This window comes from Arctopsyche grandis, chromosome 9 (assembly GCF_051622035.1).
Source record: "Arctopsyche grandis isolate Sample6627 chromosome 9, ASM5162203v2, whole genome shotgun sequence".
NCBI lineage: Eukaryota > Metazoa > Arthropoda > Insecta > Trichoptera > Hydropsychidae > Arctopsyche > Arctopsyche grandis.
This window is the reverse complement of record NC_135363.1, coordinates 2,057,833-2,078,438: the sequence shown is the minus strand read 5'-3', so window position 1 is coordinate 2,078,438 and position 20,606 is coordinate 2,057,833. Positions and strand designations below refer to the sequence as shown.

The following is a 20,606-nucleotide window of genomic DNA, read 5'->3' as shown; positions in this document are numbered from 1 at the left end:
GGTAAAATAAACAAACAATTGAATAATTTCAAATGTGTTCGCCGCCTGCGTTCTTTCGACAAATTATCATTACAAGAGGTAGGACCGGAAGCGCGCCGTCTATTGTTCCATTATTGTAAATGCTTTGTAAAAAAGGTTCGGCAAACCTTTAACAATGCATTTACAACATGTGAACAATGAACAGCGCGCTCTGGTTCCGCTCTTTAATCATTACTGTAATTTAATTTGATTATTAAGTATTAATTTGAAACTGAAACATTCACTTTTCGAAACACATCGAGAAACAGGACCGGGAACGGGAACGGGAATTGCAACGGGTATTAGCCAGCAGTATGGCTTAATGGTAGCGTGTATGTTTAGCACCAAGTGATCAGTGGGTTCGATCCGCCATACTGCTGGTTAGATTTGAGAGTATTTGTAACTCCAAATCGATCGTTTCTTATCAGAGTTTGCCAATTTTATCTGATCATTGTTGAAACGGTTCCTCAAAATTGGCAAAAAAGTCATCCTACCTGCTGTCACAAATCTTCTGTATTTATTGTGTGTATAATTTGTAAAAGTTATGTACAAAGTCTTAATTCTGGATTAATTATGTCGTGTTCTTCAGCTTTTCGAAATACAGTGATTTATGTAATAATAAAATGCTGCATTATTTGTAATTAATCGTCCAGGAAGGCGCATTGGGGTCTCCCTGTCAAGCCTTCCTGGTATATATCTATGTAAAAATAAATAACAATAAAATAATAACCTACCCATGTCTTCACACCCAGGTATATATTTCGTTCAGACATTACTAACAAACTAATCAGTAGATTCTATGACAGAATCACTAATAACAGTAGTAACCATACTAACACACTTGTGAAGAGTCTCGGTGATTACAACAAAATGTCTACACCCTTCAGGTATAAACACAGATTACCTAAACAAAATCTGCTTTAGATCATCCACTTTAGAGAGTCTTTAAATACTATTATGTATTAGATGTATTATAAGCATTTATAAGAATTGTAAATAGGTTTTTGAGCTCTTTTTCCCACTATGCTGTACATTAACATTAGAATAATATAATACTATGATTACTAACCAAATTAAATTAAAACTGTAAAATATAAAATGATCAGTTGATCAGTAGCTATTAAAATAGATGTAAGATGTATTGTCAACATAATTTCGTAATAATAAAAAGCATGTAAAAATCAAAAATATATTTCGTTTTATATCTCTCCTCTTTATGTTGAGCACGGGTCTACGTGACGAGACAGAATGTTAAATGACAGAAAACGCAAATATCGGAAGGCAAAGATCGAAAATCAAAGATCAAAAAAAAATGGTGCATGGTAAACGGTACATACTCACGTACATACTCACTTAATTTGCGCGAGCAGGATACAACAGGAACAAGAGGAACAGGCTTTTCCTCCCGTATTTTGCGCGCGCACATTAATACGGGAGGAAAAGCCTGTTCCTCTTGTTCCTGTTGTATCCTGCTCGCGCAAATTAAGTGAGTATGTACCGTTTACCATGCACCATTTTTTTTTTTGATCTTTCGACTTAAGATCTTTCGATTTTCGATATTTGCTTTCCGATATTTGCATTTTCTGTCATTAAACATTGTCTCGTCACGGCGACCGGTTGGGCACATACCGCACCATACTATTTTAAATTGTACTCAACTTAAAATACTTGAATAACCAAATACACCAAACGATTCTCGAGACTGATTTTAATATTTCGATCACACGAATAAACATTTTTCTCGGTCACACCTGAGTTTTAACACGTTGTAAAGATCGATCTTCACACAGACCCGACCATTTTAAGCACACGAGAGAAATCCCTTGAGCAAATATGGCCGTCAGATTTCGGATACCTGTGCCAGATGAATTTGTGAGGTCTCGAGCCCACGGTTGTTCACCCCTGTCTTAGGACCCGCGAGGCGTCCGTTTCATCGTCAGCTATATATAGGGGTGCGTTACCAAACACCTACCAGTTATTGTTGTTTTGTGGAGCTGTACGTACGTCCGTTTCACCTGACACAGGTAAACATCACCTGTTACACCCATACTGAAGTCATTGTATGTATCATACTATCTCTGGGGTCACGTACTCGCCGTGGCGTAAGTTACGACTCGAGTATCCGTGTATTCGAATATCTTTTACACAAACTTTTTTCGACCTACATATGAAAATATGATTCCAGGCTAGGATTCTGCTCAAATTTTAGCCTTTCTAAATATTTTATAGCTTACTATTAGAATGATTCGAATATTTGGTAGCCCTAGTTGTGAACAATTCGTTGAAACATACCTGAAAGCATACATACATATACGTATGTATCTTAATGTAGAATTGAATAAATAGTATATAGGATTTCGTTTGTATGTAGGATATTTTAATATTGAGTTTCTTTTAATCCTTTCAGTGTTTAGTATGACTTTCAGTGTACATATGTACATATCGATAAGTATATTTTTTCATATTGTTTAAATATATCGATCTATTTAAAGCCTTCTATCTGAATATATTTTTTTCAATCCTCCTTATTATTATTTTAAATTTAAATAATGTATGTACATATGTAAAGCTATGTATATATGTATGTATAAAATTATCTAATGTAGAATTGAATAGTGTATTTTCCGATATAAAAATCTCCATATACCTTTATATGTTTTTTTGTAAGCTTTCGTTTGATGTAGGATATTTCAATATTGAGTTTCTTTAAATCCTTTCAGTGTTTAGTATGACTTTCAGTGTACATATGTACATATTGATAAGTATATTTTTTCATATTGTATCTATCTATATCTGAATATATATTTTTTAATTCTCCTTATTATATTATTTTTAAATATATAATATATACATATATTTAAATAATGTATGTACATATGTATATGTTTATGTATGTGAAGCTATGTACATACATATGTATATATGTATGTATAAAATTGTATCTAATGTAGAATTGAATAGTGTATTTTCCAACGATATAAAACTCTCCATATACCTAAATATTTATTTATATATTTTTTGTAAGCTTTCGTTTGATTTAGGATATTTCAATATTGAGTTTCTTTTAATCCTTTCAGTGTGCATACATATTAATAAGTAAATTTTTTCATAATGTTTAAACATATCTACATATCTATTTAAAGCCTTCTTCTGAATCTATTTTTTTAATCCTCATTATTATTTTTAAATATATAATCAAAATTTTTAAATATACATATATGCATAGCTGTATATATACATATATATTTATTTTATAAAAAAGTAAATTTTTGGTGCATCTTTTATAGTAAACTAGTAGTTTTACCCGGCTTCGCTTAATATTTGTAATATATTGCTGTCGGTTCCCTCATCACTGAGGATCGTGACTATGATGTGCGGTCAACCAGCTGCCTCCATTCAGTTCTAAATTCGGCCAGGCGAAGACTTGCTACCGTGGAAGCGCCCGTCGCTGCAGATACTTGGTCAGTCCAGCGTGCGGGGGATCTGCCTCTGGCTCTTCTGCCTTCGACGCTACCAACCACAACCAACCGCTCCAGGCTCTCCTCACCTCTTCGTGCAATGTGGCCGAAGAACTGCAATATACGTTTCAGGCATATTGTTGACAATCTATCCTTGATTTTCAATTCTTCAAGAATAGACACATTCGTGCGTTTGTCGGTCCAAGGCACGCACAGTAGCCGTCTCCAGGACCACATCTCGAAGGCATCGATTCTCCGTCTATCCGCCGCCTTCATGGTCCACGTCTCGACACCATAAAGGCAGACAGAAAAAACGAGACTCTTCACGAGACGGATTTTGACAGCAGTTGTAATGGCTCTATTCTTCCAAATCTTCGTTAGTTGTGACATTGCCGATTTTGCTAATGTAATCCGGCGCCGTATTTCCAATTCGCTGCCGCCGTTGTTAGATATGAGTGACCCCAGATAGACAAAATTATCAACCACATCTATACCGTTTAAAGCTGAGTTGTTGTTTTGCAGCTGTTGGTGACGGTCAATTATCATAATTTTTGTTTTGGGGCGGTTTATCTGGAGGCCAAGCACATTACTCTCTGTCTCAACACGACGGATCAGTTCGGCCATTTCTTCATGATTATTAGCTATGAGCGTTGTGTCATCCGCATACCGAAGATTGGATAGTTTTTTTCCACCAATGGACACTCCACCCTTCCAACCATCCAGTGCTCTACGCATTATATACTCTCCATATATATTAAATAGGTCTGGAGATAATATACACCCTTGCCTTACTCCACGTTGTACTCGAAAATTTGTCGAGTTTAGCGAATTGATTCGAACTACTGCATTGTTATCATTATACAAGTTATGTATTATTTTTACAAGATGCATGGGGACTCCCATGTCCAGTAGAACTTTCCACAGATAGTCCCAGTTCACAAAGTCAAAAGCTTTTTTATAGTCTATAAAACAAAGAACGGCTGGAGTTTGAAACTCCCGACATTTTTCAATGAGTTGACGTATATTCAGTATTTGTTCCCTCGTCCCTTTGCCTTTTACAAACCCTGCTTGTTCGTTCGGTATTTGCCATCCAAGGTAACTGCTCAAACGATCTTTAATTATATACAGCAATACTTTACTAGAGTGCGATATTAAGGCTAAGGTCCTGTAATTCTCGCATTTTTTTGTAGATCCTTTCTTGTGTAAGGGAATGAATATTGAATTGACCCAATCTTTCGGCCATACTCCGTTTACCCAGATCTTGTTGCACATATTACATAGCGCCTTTATCGCAGTTTCACCAAGCTCTTTCAGAAGTTCAGCTTGTATACCATCGCTGCCAGGAGACTTTTTACATTTCAGTTTCTTTATGGCATTTACAACTTCAGATGTCAAGATGTCAGGCTCCCTGACATCATCAATTAGGGAAACAATTGAGGTCGACGAACTACCACTGTACAATTCCGAACAGTATTCTTTCCATCGGTTGAGTATCACATCAATATCTGTAAGCGTGTTTCCAAATTGATCATCTATTGTCCAAGTTTTGGGTGAAAATTTTTGAGTGACGATTTTTACTTTGTGAAAAATATCCCTTGCCTGATTCTTTAATGCGTGTTTTTCTATCTCCTCACATATGTCATTTATATATTTAGCTTTATCCCGCCTACAACTCCTTTGAATATCTTTATGTAATATTGCATACCTTTCAAGATATTCTGTCGATGTTATGCCAGTTTGTTTAAGTCTTTTACGTTCTTTTATCTTAACCCAAGTTGAATCAGAGATAAAAGACTTGCGATGTTCATTTTGCGGTGTTTGATGTTTTCTGGCATACCGAATTATGAGATCTTTAAAAATTTTCCAAGACTCTTCTACATCTACATTAGGATTTATTTGGAATTCTGCATCTTTTTCTCTGATTACATTGCCAAAATTAATTACATCATCATTGGTGAGTTTAATTGCTTTATTTTGATGTCTTTTAATCATTTTCAATTTCAGTCGAAATTTAGCAACAAGTAAGTTATGGTCCGATCCGCAATCTGCACCTGGATATGTTTTGACGTTATGTATCGATGATTTCCATCTAGAATTTATTAATACATAATCGATTTGGTTGCGGTGACGATCCCCAGGAGATATCCAAGTGTACAATCGCCTAGGATGATGTTGAAACCAAGTATTCATAATGGACATTTTATTTTCAATGCAGAAACTTATAAGTTTCTCTCCTCTCTCATTTTGAATACCCAATCCATATTTACCTACTATGTTATCAATGTTGCTATTATTACCGACTTTGGCATTAAAATCACCAAGAATGATGGTCATTTCTTTGTTTGAGATATTTGACAATGTATCGAGTAGTGAAGCATAGAACGCATTTATTTTAATATCTTCGGCATCTGCAGTAGGAGCATATATTTGAAGGATGTTTAGTTTATACGGATGCGTGTTGAGTTTTAAGTGTATAAGTCTGTCACTTATGGGGTTGTAGCCAATTAGTGCACTGGTTAATTTAGATGCTAAGATCACCGCGACACCGCTATGTGACGAATCTTGGTTACCAGAAAAATATATCGTATTTCCATTTGAAGTTTTATAATGGCCGTTGTTCTTCCAGTGCGTTTCCGAGATTCCGAGTATATCTAGCCCATGACTGTACATCTCTTTCTCAACAACCAGTGTTTTCCCAGGATTCAGGAGTCCTCTAACGTTCCAAGTACCTATTTTGGATTTGTTCCGTAAAGTTTCTCCAGTCGCATATTTTCCACATGATGCCTGGTGAGTCACATGCATGTGGCCAGTAGCCAATTTCACACCGTGAGACCTGGAACCTCGAAGGCGCCGGGTGTCAGCCGGAGAGTCAGACTTCTTCACACTTTTATTTTTGTACATCATAGTTATCTTGGGAGAATACTGCAGTGGATTCCCACTTCCTTCTACAGCGCAGTAAATGTTTTGACATCTTATACTGGCAGAGCTGCTGCCCACTACCAGGGATTTATTATAGAGTTTCCTTCTCTGTCAAAGATGATACGGTACCTTTGAAAACCGGGTTGTGCTTTTGTTAAGCGGCGGCACTTACTCGCCGCTGACCTGAGACCGTCATAGTGTTGTGTGACATTTTATAGAGTGAAAATTACCACGGATTCACTCATCACCACTCTTATCTCAGCGCTCCTTGTCCAGGACCACCATGTCGCCATGGCAGTTGACTACAAGAGTCGTTCCCCTATCTGCAACTTGGGGACCTGAGCGGTTGCATGGAGCTCTGCTCTGAGCTTAATAATTACTGTGTGCGGACGGACGTGTGTTTCCATTTATGATATATTTACATATATTGACAGTTTATTCACAATCATAATATTTATTAAATTAGTACCAAACATTAACGTTAACGTTGAGTACAAGTATCCAATATCAAATATTAAATTATCAAAACTAAATATTAAACAATTCAACACTCAATATTAAATAATCAATTATGAAATAATTCAACACTCAACATTAAATAATCAATTATGAAATAATTCAACATTAAATATCAAACCATTCACTCAATATTAAATATGAAATAATTCAACGTTAAATATTATCAATACTATCATTAATAAATCAATCGACGTTAATAGTAAATTATTATCAAAAGAAATGTGATCGAAATTATGTGGGTAATTATGTAAATATGAAAATATTATAAATTTAAATTCCATTTAAAAAATATGAAATCAAGCATAGGTAATGATTCTGAATATGTACTAACTTGCGAGGCGCCAGAAGAGCTACATACTCATCCCAGCACCTCCTCTTTAGCTCCAATTTAACACAAAATTCTACATACTTATCGGGAACAACACACAAACACACGTCCGCACCGAGCTCGCTCAACCCGCTCTATCAATATTTGTAATATAAACCAATAATACAAATATAAATCAATATTTGTAATATAAACCGCTTAAACATGGATAATCTAACAGTAAACATTTTATTAAATTTATTTGAATATTAATTTGTCCGATGACATCACGGATTTTACGAACCAAATAAACATACGTTTCGAAATTATATATTAGATACATTTTATTATTAAAAAAAATAATATTCACCGCATTAGCCTGACGATAAGGCGACCTCCCCAGTTTTAATCTGCTTTTTGGAAAAAACTATAATTTTCAAATATAAGGCGAACAACCCCCCCCCCCCCTCCTATTTTCATGTCGTTTTTTACTAGCCTCTTATTTTCAATAATAACTTCGCCTTATAGTCTAACTAATACGCTAATTAACAACTTGATTTTATTTTTAAAAAATATACAGATACTTTTTTTAGTGGTCAAATTTACATTACAATGTATGATTCAATCAATTAAATAATTTAAAATTCGTACAAACAAGACAGTTTTTAATAATCATAATTAATTTTAATCTAACACTTTGCCTACGACTAAAAACATTGCACCATAATGGCTACAGTAAATTTGTAATTTAAAAATATAAAAACCTGCAAAATTATAACAAGTTTTTATTCGATAATAGTCATAACAATATACTGGTTAACACGTGTTAAAATTTTCATAAAAATTGATACAGTAGAAATAGCACTTGAATACGATTTTCCAAAATTTCGTTTATTTTCCACATCACGTGCATGCGAACGTTCCTCTTCCCAGATATACTGCTCTACAACTCTCTTGAGCAGGGAAATGCTCTTTTTCCGTCAGTTATAATTATAAAAAAACATCTATTGTTCTCGCCGAGTGGGGATATTTATGTACGTGATTAATTAATACGTGAGAAATTTTCATTGTGTGTAAACGAGAGTCTATTCCTAGTGCGTATCGATTTTCCGTATTACAAATGTGTAACCGACAACAAATAAATAACATTATGGCAGATTTACACTGTCAACGGCTGCACTTTCACGATGCGAACACGCGTGTCATGAATTTTAATTTAATTCAAATATAAAAGACTTTTCTCTCGGCCGCATTATATTATATTACTGTGTGAATTAATATGCATTACGCAACGCACTGCAATTGTGCAATGATATGAATTTTCGCGCTGAAATATTATGTTTAGAATATGCGTGCGAAAACAATGTAGAAATGTGTCACTCTCGGTTACGAGAAATAAAATTGATTTTATGTATTTATTTGCCGAAACGATTTTCCAATATGTACGTGTCCGAGTGAAATTGTTTGAGTTTCGCACTGAAAATGGGGTCGTGTTTACCGATTGAATTACAATACGATTCTAATGGCCCGTTTATTCAGGCTAATAGGGGCAACAGTGCTCTTCTGAGCATTGCTAATTAATTGAGATGAATTGTATCGTGAATTGATGATTGTACGATGTGTCAGACGATCGAATCAATCGGTTGAAGTTATTCATTATGCAAGTGGATTTTGTTCTGTCTAGGAATCTTTTTTTAAATTATTTAATTATTTGTTTGTTTTTGTTGTTTTGAAATGTCGTCATGGATACATTTTTAACGAGTTAGCGGTACATTGAATGCTTTCTGAATGTTAAAAGTCGTGAAAAAAATATGCAAAATGAAATACAATGTAAAAATAGCAAAGGTTGCGTAATTTGTGATGCGATTTTACGCGCATTCGAAGAAAAAATTAAATAAACAAACTGAAAGAATGCAAGACGATGGCCTTCGTTTGAACTTTGTGCTAATTTTTCTCGAAATGAATAAATTACAAGAGATGTTGTCTTTTTTTTTTTTGGTAATAATAGAATAATGAGCAAATGACGTTTCGTCTATAGAAATTGAAAGTTATTTGTATTTTCGGTGAAAATGAAAATATAAATAACTGACTTTTAAGAGGGTCAATGCTAATTTTTTGGGGTATACTGTACATTAATTCAAAATTTTCAAGGCTGGCGAGAGAGGGGGTGTTATTAAAAGGGCCCTGATTCATAACAAAGATATATTAACATACACTGTAAATAACGAATCTAAACTCTCTGGGTATCCCACATTTTATATGATAGAAAAGGTTTTGAATCAAAAAGTATACTTTATTTAAAACCGGTTGCCTGAGGATGCAACTTAAAGATACATTCATTAAAGTGAGTGCCAAAAAAAAGTTTTTTACCTGCAGAGTATGCTTTTTCTATCATAATTATACAACACAACGAAAAAGAGCAATATTTTTTTTCAAAATTCTAAAATTAACCCCCCCCCACCATTAAAAAAGGAATAGAATTATTTTTTTCCTAGGGCCCAGATTCACTCTCGACAATAGGCGAATTTTAAATTTGGTTGAATAGCTTTTCATAAATATCTAAGCTGATGAATTAAGAGGGCTGGACACCAGCGCCTTGTCCATACAAACGTATTACACTTCTCCCTTCCTCAATTATGGCACTAGAGAAATTATTTTTTAATATGCTATGGATATCTACCATTTGGATGCATCTGTGCTTTTACTTTTTTGATTAGCTATTTTTTATAGGAGCTAGAAGCCGCCAAACATCTATAAAATCGCCTCTTTTTTACACCCACGAAAAGAGTCCAGCGTGCTTATTTAACGGTTGATTTAAAAAAAAATACGCACATAGTTGCACAGAAAATATCTTTCTCATACCGATGATGAAATTTTTTTAAAAATTGGTCCATTTTCGGAGGAGAAAATTGGAGAATACAAAACCTCGATTTTGTCGATTTAAAATACATATTATCTGGTCGAAGCGCAACTGTCGCATTCACTCAATATATATATTGTCGCATTCACTCAATATATACATTCACTCAATATATATATCGAAGAAAGGAACGGCAAAAAAATTAAGGTTTCTGATGTACAGCCCTCTTAAGAATCGCGTATTTTTCTCCCCACTGTTGTAAATACGTTTTGAGTTATTTTTTCCGATTATGCTGTATATTAACATTAAAATAATATAATGCTATAATTACTAACAAAAAATAAATAAATTGTAAAATAGAAAATGATCAGTAGATCAGTAGCTATTAAATTCGGTATAGATGTATTGTGAACATAATTTATTAATAATAAAAATCATTTAAAAATCAAAATCAAAATCTCCTCACTGCAAACAGTCGCGAAATGAAATACAATACTAAAAAAATAGTTCGAAACATACTTTTGAATACGAATGAAAAAGCTTGCAAAAAAGTGAATGAGCGTCTCAATTAAAGCCCCGTTATTTATTGTACTAATTGATGATATTTAAATTATTTATCGTTTTACTGCTTACTTTACTGTTTGAAATTATTTATCGTTTTACTGCTCAAAATCTTTTATAATAAAAATGAGTATTCTTATCCATGCACAAAAATGTTTATGATGCATATTTATAATAAATCATTTGTACTGTTAAGATTTATAAATTCAATCAATGTTAATCTCAAATATATTATATTGATCTAAAATAGCATCTTAACCGGTAAACTAGCAACTATTAAATTAATATAAAATTATAACGGATTATATTAAATCAGACTTGTTGACATTGACACTGAACATCATTTGAATTGGATTCGAATTAACTTGTTTTAACTGTGTTTTTAGATTGAAAAATGAAGGTGCTCGCTGGGTTGGTAGTCCTGGCAGTAGTTTGCGCTACGGCACAAGCCCAATTCGCCAACGGTCGAATTTTGGAGCCTCCAGTGCCTGAACTATGCGCCCAAAGGGTCATCCACGAGAGGAGGCCAGACGGTAAGACCTACATAATTCCATATTAAAATGTTTAAATTTTTTCTGATAGTGTAATAGTATGTGTGTTTATAAAAAAGGGGGGGGGGGCGAAGCTTTGTGAAGCCGCCCGGTATATAATTGGTAAAAATTCGTCAATTAGTCGGCTAGAAACTCGAGACGCGTTTAATTGAGAAAATGATTGTGCAATTCGCGAAAGTAACATTTGAATGTTTGGTGAAAAAAATGTAAATTTCAATAATTGAAATACGTTTTTAATTACAATTATTAGCATAACTATTCAGTTTATTTGTAATTAAATTTTTTTGGTGAAACTTCAATTGTATATATTTGTTAAATCATCGTTTTTATATTAATTGTATTTGTTTGGATACAAAAACTTGTGCTTTTACATTTTAATAGTAGCCTTCGTGCATATAATTGTGCACTCGGTAAAATATCACAATTCCGATCAACGGAAATAATAATTTAAAATTCAATTAATTATTTTAAAAAAACATCGTTTTGTTTTTGTCGGCCGATCATGTGAATGAAGTAATATGCCGCGTCTCTTTCCACGATATACGATTCCAAGGGGAGAAAGAGAGACGGAGCATGTTAACGAACATTCACACGCACTCGATACGCACGCACGCAATAGACAATTATTATATACGATTTTAGTACATAATAAATGCCTACAAATGCAAATACATTTTACAAATGCAAATGCACAGTACAAATGCCTAATAATGAGATTAAGTTAAATTAATATTATATTTACTTTGATATTTTATCTGCTTGAGAATGAAGCCTCTAATTAAGCTTTTTATTTCTCTTTAATTTCTCACATTAAATTGATGACAAATTTTAATGCTAGATATCACATTTTACAAAATATTATAGGCGTCTTTTTTAGTATCACTTTTGAGCTTTTTATACATAATATAGATATCACGTTGTTTCAAATTTTCATGTATGAAATTCAGTAATGCAAATGGACCAATAGGAGAGCAGCAGACGTACCAATCGATTTGTAAAAGCGATCGCAGAACACTTTTCGTCAGTGAACGATTTTGATCACAATCACAACGTCTTTTTTTATATAGGATTAGCCATTCGGATAAACTTTCTTTCGTTTGATCGGCGTCAATTCAATTTGTCTGCGTTTAATTGAATGAATAGAAAGCTTATTAATGTTAATTTAAGCAGTACGTGAGCAGTACGGAAAATATTAATAATGCACGCGGTAAAAACTGGTAAATTAATATCGACAAAAAAGGACAAACGCCCGTTCGTTTACCAAACGAGTTTAGCGAAGAAAGGAAAAGGTGGGCCGCATACTTTTCAAGAAACAATCAAACAAGTAAACGTCTAATTGTAGAACGACACTTTTGAATTTGCCATTGTTGTTTTTATTGACAGTGTGGCGGTTTTTTTCTTCTCTTTTTTGACAACTCGTACCAAATTTGGAACACGCGTTGTCGATCGCTTTGTGCGTAATTTACCATCTTGAGTACGATAATTATGTTTTTTTTTTTTCTTTTAACGAATTTAAGTTAGTAGGTTATGTACTTTCACCGATCGGTGCCATTCAATTGTTTCAATTGATTTTGTTTTCCATTTACAACAATTATATGACTTTTAAGCAAACTTGGCATGTGGGTTTTAATAATAGGGCAGAAATTACAGTAATTGGCCATACATATATAGATTCTAAAATCAAAGGCTTTGCTTTCAATTTATTCAAATTTGGGAGATACACAGCTATTGGCCAGCTTTATGACGTGTGCTTGGCCAGTTTAGTTTTAGACGTAAGGGGCCAAACACTGGGACTTTCAACACTTTGAATCTAGTATTTGTATGAAAAAATTAGCCGGTCTGTAACAATATGTAGGTCATTCAGATTCTAAAGTTAGAAATAAAAATTTATAATAGACATGAGTATAACTTCTCAATGAAACCTGAAACCTGAGCCTGAATGTGATATTTTCCACCTCAGTGAGCGTAGGTTATCAGAGATAATTTTAACCTATTTGTCTGGTAGCCTGCACTCATCATTATTTTCATAATTGAATGTGATGTATGAGTGGAATTTTGATTTCCTCTCTTCCATTTGAGCCTCGTAGGGATGTTTTGTATTTGCGGTTGGTTCTTACATATATATTGGTACTGGCTATAGGTGCAAGACATTCACTACTGTTTTTTTATATTTTTACTTAATCTTCTATTTATATAATGCTATTGTTTTTTATGATTATGTATATATATATATATATATATATATATATATATATATATATATATATATATATATATATATATATATATATATATTTCTTATCCCCCTGTATTTTTTCGACCATTGTGGTGCATTAGGGACTCTTGTTATGCCACAATGGTCCAAACTTAAACTTAAATAATTATATACATATACGATTTTCATAAATGCTATGTATTTCTAGCTACAAAATACAAATTATCAACTATTATATACAGGCCAATCACTAGGTCCCTATTTCATCATTTTATTCACAAGTATCATGAAAACTCATTTTTATACGGTGGCCAAATATTGGTTCAAATGTTGGCCGCAACCTTACCTTGGCCCTTACTGAATGGATGAAATTGAACCGATTTTTTCAAAGCCCAAGTGGCAACCCAAGTGGTATATTTTATACTGGCCAATTACCACGTCACCTGCTCAACTTTGGACCAAGGCTGGATATTGTAATATTTAAGTTCAACGTCCTTATTAGTCCAGTGTATAGATTCATAATTAGTATTCCAACAGGGCACTTTGTGACCCACTGCTACACAATTATGCAACATCCTTTACGAGCAATTATTATCAGATGGACGTGCGACCTCGGAAAAATCCTGCGACCTTGGGGACATCCCAGTTGGGGTCTCTCATGCTCTCTATTCAAAGACTAAATTGTATCGTGGAGAGTTGCAAAACGTCAATGTCTCTTACTGGTGCGTGCCCAGACAATGAAACGACCTGATTACCATTTCGGATCGTTCTTGAGAATAAGCATACATATGTACATCAGTGTTCTCTTTTTATGTCGCTTTCGCGGAACTGGGTTGGCGACATCTGGATATTCAAAAAATGGGGTCGCGTGGAACAACATAGTCCACTTTCATGCTTGGTTTTTGTTCCAAAGACGCTTTCGTATCTCAAACTCTTTCTTCGTGTAGACATGACGAAGACAATGCATGCGAATTTTATAATAAATAGGCCAATGTAAATTGAGCCGAATGTGAATAGGCTTTCAGGCGGCTTATAAACATTCATATGCATTGTAGTTTTCGATGTCATAACCAAAGATCGGCGTTGGGACGATGCTTTGGTTCACTACTGTCTACTACTATTGTCAACCATGCATTTTGCTCTCTCGCTTTTTAATGGTCTATTGTTATTTTACGAGCACCCAACCAACGTCGAAGACTAGTCATAACTAAAATTAGGTGGCCAGGATGCTTTAACCAACAAAAAACGGTTCACTATTGTCAAAGAATATTGGTTAAAGCATCCTGGCCGCCTAAGTCTGGTCATAACTAGAGATAGGCGGTCGAGTTGCCGTCATAAAATAGCAATAGACTTCTCCATTGTCCGAGAAAGGGGGAGAGCAAAAAAGTGGTTGACAATAGTGAACCATTTTTTTTATCCGTCTAGCTACTTGTCCGTCCATCCTTATTCATAGAAGATACTATGTATCTAGTAAATAGTACAGCTAGTAGTGCTTTAACGAATCAATCAACTGATGACCCTCCAGTAAATTGGCCGAGCAAGCTCCACTGGCACTTCAAATACGAGTGTTTGCGATATATTCACTGATAGAGCACGTCTCCATCAAATATCTTAAGCTAGCAGAGAATACATATGTAGTTTTTTCTTATTTTATTTCATAATATATAAAATTTTCTAACAATAATTATTTAAAGTTTTCTTTCTCACTTTCTCACTTATGCAGGATTTAAAAATATTCGTGATCTTTGTCACGGCTTCTCATTCACTCTACATAAGCCTAATTTTGTGGTAATCCAGACATCAGAACATCGTGAGGTGTTTATACTACCGACCAAATTTCAATATTTTTCTTTCATATTCATATAAAGTCACATACAGATGTACATATGTACATCGATATTGAACGTATGAATTCGAAAATAGTAAATTACGGCCGTGAGTAACGAGCCGGATCATCTCTTCTCGATCCAAATCTGATCTTGTCGCATTTATGCATTGTTATTGTTATTAAGTGGATATTAAAAAGGCGAGGTTTCACTTTCCCATCATCATCACGACCATTGTTCACCACACCCTGTAATTTTAAACATTTATTCGTGCTCGACCGGCAAATGTGACGAGAAAGTTGCACTTTTCATTACTTCATGCAAATTGATTTATAATGCACAGCATGATGTCACATCGTTTTAGGCGATGATCGCTTGATTCACAAGCGACACATTCCACGAGCATAACTAGGCGTATGTGAAATCGCGACGAGATTAAATTTACGATAAATATTCATAATCGAAGTACTTCACGGTAGCCTAATGGCAAATTGGTCGTTGGAGGTGGTTAGCCACTATATGTAGTTAGAAGTAGCTGCGGGAATATTGACGAGACACAACTAACTTTCGATTATACATAGCTACATCTGAATCAACATTACATTACGAGGTATGACAGATAACGAAGTCATGATGATAATATATCTGATGTTATCATGATGATAATATACATATCAGTGGCGTGCGCTGAAATTCTCTCTCTTTTTGTCGTACAGCCTTACTTGTTCCTCTTGTATCCTGCTCGTGCACATTAAATAAGGCTGTACGACAAAAAGAGAGAGAATTTCAGCGCACGCCACTGATACATATCTCTTGGGATATCTTAAGTAGCCTCATCTTAGCTGAATGTATTTATATATACATACATTTTATTTCATACAACATTTACAATCGCCTTTACAGATCGCTCCAATGCGACGAGTGTACTTATTCAGATACAATACAATCAATAGATGTACATAAGCATTTTATACAATGCGAATCAATATAAACGTCCACAGTGACATCTATGGAGAAATTTTTGCAGCATTTTGTAATCAAATTGGCGAACCTCAAGACGCTGAATACCTTGAGACTAGCAAGAGAGATAGGAAAGGAGATGCCAATTTTACAGGAACCGTTTCAATGCAAATCAGAATCATACATTTTCAGATCATTTTTATACCGTATGTTGAAAAACTCTTATTTCGAAAATTTTCGAGATATTTATGTACAAATTTGAAGCATTTTCATACCAATCAGTGAAATTCGAGATGCTGAAAACTCGAAAATTGTGAGAAAATGGGTTGCCAATTTGTTAGAACCGTTTCAACGAAAATCAGAAAAATTGGCAAACTCTGATAAGAAACGATTGACCTGGAGTCACAAACCAAAGTCTGGCCAACAGCCGGACTCTAGTGGGACTCAAACTCGTGATCACTCTACTCGAAAGCATAATATGCTAACTTCTAGTCCACACCGCTGGTTATATGTATAGACATAAACAAAACTAAAATAGATGTTTAAAATTTGACATATTTTTCATTTCAGGAAAAGGATACTTCTTCTCATGGAGGGAGCCAGCCACTAGAAATGTTGAGGAGGACTGGTTGGGAGGTCGTAACTACTGCCGACAAAGGTGCATGGACTTGGTGTCAATTGAGACTCAAGATGAGAACGAATGGATAAAGAGCAGATTAGTCAGAGAGAATGTAAGAGGAGCATTAACGAGATAATAAAGTTTTTAATTTTGAAATATGTCTATTAATATAAATCATGTTTCAGGTTAAATACATCTGGACTTCCGGTCGTATTTGCGACTTCAAAGGTTGCGACAGGACTGATTTGCAGCCTGCCCGAGTGAACGGATGGTTCTGGACTGCGGAACTCCAAAAGTTGGCTCCCACCACCAACAGACAACAAAACGACTGGTCTGAAAATGGCGGAATCGGCCAACCTCAACCTGATAACAGGGTAAATTTTATAATCAAATAAAATTATCAATGTTGTTATAGTTGTTGGCCGTGTGTCTACACTTTTTGATCTTTACTTTGCCATTGCCATAAACCTCGACGGTGCTCCTGCACACTACCAACCTATAGCAATATATTATTTCGCCGCTTATTATTTTTAGTTCAATCGGCCAATAACTAGTTCAAGCGGCCAATCACGTTCATTTCATACCACTAGGTGGCGACACGTTTATCAATCGGCCATTTTAACGATGTTGTCATTTTCCATTTCAGGAATTGCTGCAAGGAGGAGCTCCTGAAAACTGTCTCGCCGTTTTGAACCAGTTCTACAACGATGGTGTCAATTGGCATGACGTTGCTTGTCATCACCGCAAGCCGATTTTATGCGAAGAGAATGACGCCTTGTTGAAATACGTCCGCTACACAAATCCTAACTTAAGAGTTTAATTTAATGTTATTTCCTAAGTGTTATAAATTTATGTACAATCACGATAAATTGCCAAGTATATACATAGAATAATATCTATGTACATCAGAGTCAGCATGATTTTATTGCAGCTATCCCTATCGTGTTGTATAAAATGTGTCAATGTGTACATACCTACTTATGTATGTTTAAATCGATTATATATGTATGTATGTATCTTTTATTATTTGTTAAAATAATCTATTAAGTAATAAAGACTGCCAAATATTATTATCGTTTGCTTTTATTTAATTGAGTTATAAAATATAAAAAAGGCGCCACAGACGAAAATATTTTTCCAAAAATTTTCAATCAAACTGTATCACTAAAAAACTATCAATCAAAATTAATTTCTACCAACTATCTTAACGTTACGTTTTATATTTGTATGTATATAAAATTATTTTTACCTCAACCGGAAGTAGTAATTTTACTCTATATAGTTAAAGTACTACAACTAATTTATAAGATCGAGGTTTTTTATGTTTTGCTCGGAAACTTTTCGACATTTCATATCTAGAATTATAAAATTACGTGAATACCCGTTAGCCGGAAGTAGTAGTTTACTCCTGTTCGATTGTTCTTCCACTATTTTTATCGACCCTTTAAATATGTGTACTCTTCACGACAAAATTCAGGAATAATTCTTGTATCAATGTGATGAAATAAAAAAAAATCATTAAATTTAATTAATTAATAATTAGTGGGATTTTTTCCTCTTAGAAAGGTCAAAAATGCTGTTACCACATCCCTGAACGTATCAAGCTGAAAATTTATATTTTTATTCTTTATGTACTAACAACTTAAGTTGATAAGGTTTTGATCAGAACGCAATTTTATTAAATAGCTAAAACTTTTTTTGAACCGAATTCGTTACACGTGAATATTGGACGTCGGCAAATAAAAATATGAGAAATAAAATTAGTTGTTATTGAACCGAATCACTAAAATATCAATTTAAAACCTTTCTTGAAAACCAACAATAAATACGAACTTTCGGAAAAATATACGTTACACATGTTTCTGAGATAAAATAAAGTAAGGCGGAACTTTCTAACAATTCGCTCCATGGGATGAATAATAAGTTAGGGTGCCGCTCGATGCTCCAAAAGCACTTTAAAATTAAAATTAGAGTGCCAAAGGCCCTACATTTGTACTCGGCATATGCTATTCAAACAATCTACTGGAAAAAGCCAATCTTCAAATTAAGCTCACCGCCAATTCAAAATTTGATATTATTAGCAATGAACTTATCAATTTAAAAGCCTTTGACTCACTTTCAATTTTATAAAACAGCACAATTTACAAGAATTACATCCAAACATTAGCAAAAAACATTAGCAAAATCGGCAATGTCACAACTAACGAAGATTTGAAAGAATAGAGCCATTACAACTGCTGTCAAAATCCGTCTCGTGAATAGTCTCGTTTTTTCTGTCTGCCTTTATGGTGTCGAGACGTGGACCATGAAGGCGGCGGATAGACGGAGAATCGATGCCTTCGAGATGTGGTCCTGGAGACGGCTACTGTGCGTGCCTTGGACCGACGAACGCACGAATGTGTCTATTCTTGAAGAATTAAAAATCAAGGATAGACTGTCAACAATATGCCTGAAACGTATATTGCGGTTCTTCGGCCACATTGCACGAAGAGGTGAGGAGAGCCTGGAGCGGTTGGTTGTGGTTGGTAGCGTCGAAGGCAGAAGAGCCAGAGGCAGATCCCTCGCACGCTGGACTGACCAAGTATCTGCAGCGACGGGCGCTTCCACGGTAGCAAGTCTTCGCCTGGCCGAATTTATAACTGAATGGAGGCAGCTGGTTGACCGGACATCATAGTCACGATCCTCAGTGATGAGGGAACCGACAGCAATATATATCCAAACATTTGTGTTTCTATGCTTTTGCTGACACTGCCTGAAACTGTAGCAAGGTCCCAAGGCCGGGAAAAAGGAGGATGGTAATCCAGTTTTTTATAATTTTTTTCAAAGGGTGTTTAGAAAAAATTGCCCGAGGGCGCCATTGGGTGTAAGGCCGGCACTGATACTATCCGCACTTCCATGATACATGCAGGATACGGGTCGTGCTGGATAGGTTTGAACAGACCTTAACCCGCCCTATAATATGTAGTTTTTTTTTATATTATATTCTGTGAATGTGTGTGTGTGAGTGTGCGTTTGCTGTTTAGGTGAGTGTATGTATTTGTGGTTTATGTGTGTGTGTGTATGTGTGTGTGTGTATGTGTGTGTGTTTGTGTGTGTGTGTGTGTGTGTGTGCGTGCGTGTGTGTGTGCGTGCTTATGCACGCATAATCATGCGTACATGTATGTTTACTTGAGGTGTGCGTGCATTCGCACTGCACATTTCAGGTTTTGTTTCCTAACGCATGCGCGCTTTATGTGTTCATGCGTTGTTGTTAATTTTGTACTTGGTTATGGACAGTGTGGTTTTTTTTATTAGAACAGTGATGTGCGGTTGTTCTTGTGCGATATTTATGAACAACCGTCTCGTTCTCCGACGAAAGGGTCTCTCGGACTGTATTCGTCGGGGGGGTGGTGGCCTCATGTTGAGGGCTTTAAGGGTCAAAATCCGTGACCTTTAAAGCGGGCTTAGAATAATATGTAGTCACCGGACCCAGAAGGTGCCGCGTATTGTTCAAAGGTTGTAAATGCATTGTTAAAGGTTTGCCGAACCTTTTTTACAAAGGATTTACAACAATCGAACAATGGATAGCACTGTGACTATCCTACCTCTAATAATATGACTTAGTGCACGCTCGACTTGAGCGTCGGGCGGGGCGGAACGTGCAGCGTTCGTGTCAAACACATATAAACAGATGCGAGCGTCCTGAGTGGCAGGCCAGCGGCGCGGCGGCAACAACATGCGTGTTTGCGATGAACGGGGCGTGTAGCGGGGCGTCGCGTGCAACTTCAAACCGGTTTGTGATTTACGAAAACAG

At 35.2% G+C, this 20,606-nt stretch overlaps 1 protein-coding gene across 1 annotated transcript; it reads left to right on the top strand.

The window, feature by feature from the left end:
* Window positions 1-1,988: 1,988 nt before the first annotated feature.
* On the top strand, window positions 1,989-17,885 carry LOC143916568 (uncharacterized). The gene is made up of 5 exons (XM_077437711.1): window positions 1,989-2,042; window positions 11,029-11,175; window positions 16,765-16,925; window positions 16,999-17,187; window positions 17,460-17,885. The coding sequence occupies exons 2-5, from the start codon at window positions 11,037-11,039 to the stop codon at window positions 17,631-17,633; spliced, it is 663 nt and encodes a 220-aa protein (XP_077293837.1). The 5' UTR covers window positions 1,989-2,042; window positions 11,029-11,036; the 3' UTR covers window positions 17,634-17,885.
* Window positions 17,886-20,606: the final 2,721 nt, after the last annotated feature.

Excerpts from the sequence above, each read along its gene's own strand:
- LOC143916568 (XM_077437711.1), top strand. The coding sequence starts at position 11,037 with ATGAAGGTGCTCGCTGGGTTGGTAGTCCTGGCAGTAGTTTGCGCTACG. Across the intron at positions 16,926-16,998 it reads GCAGATTAGTCAGAGAGAAT|GTTAAATACATCTGGACTTC; the intron begins GTAAGAGGAGCA and ends ATCATGTTTCAG. Across the intron at positions 17,188-17,459 it reads AACCTCAACCTGATAACAGG|GAATTGCTGCAAGGAGGAGC; the intron begins GTAAATTTTATA and ends TTTCCATTTCAG.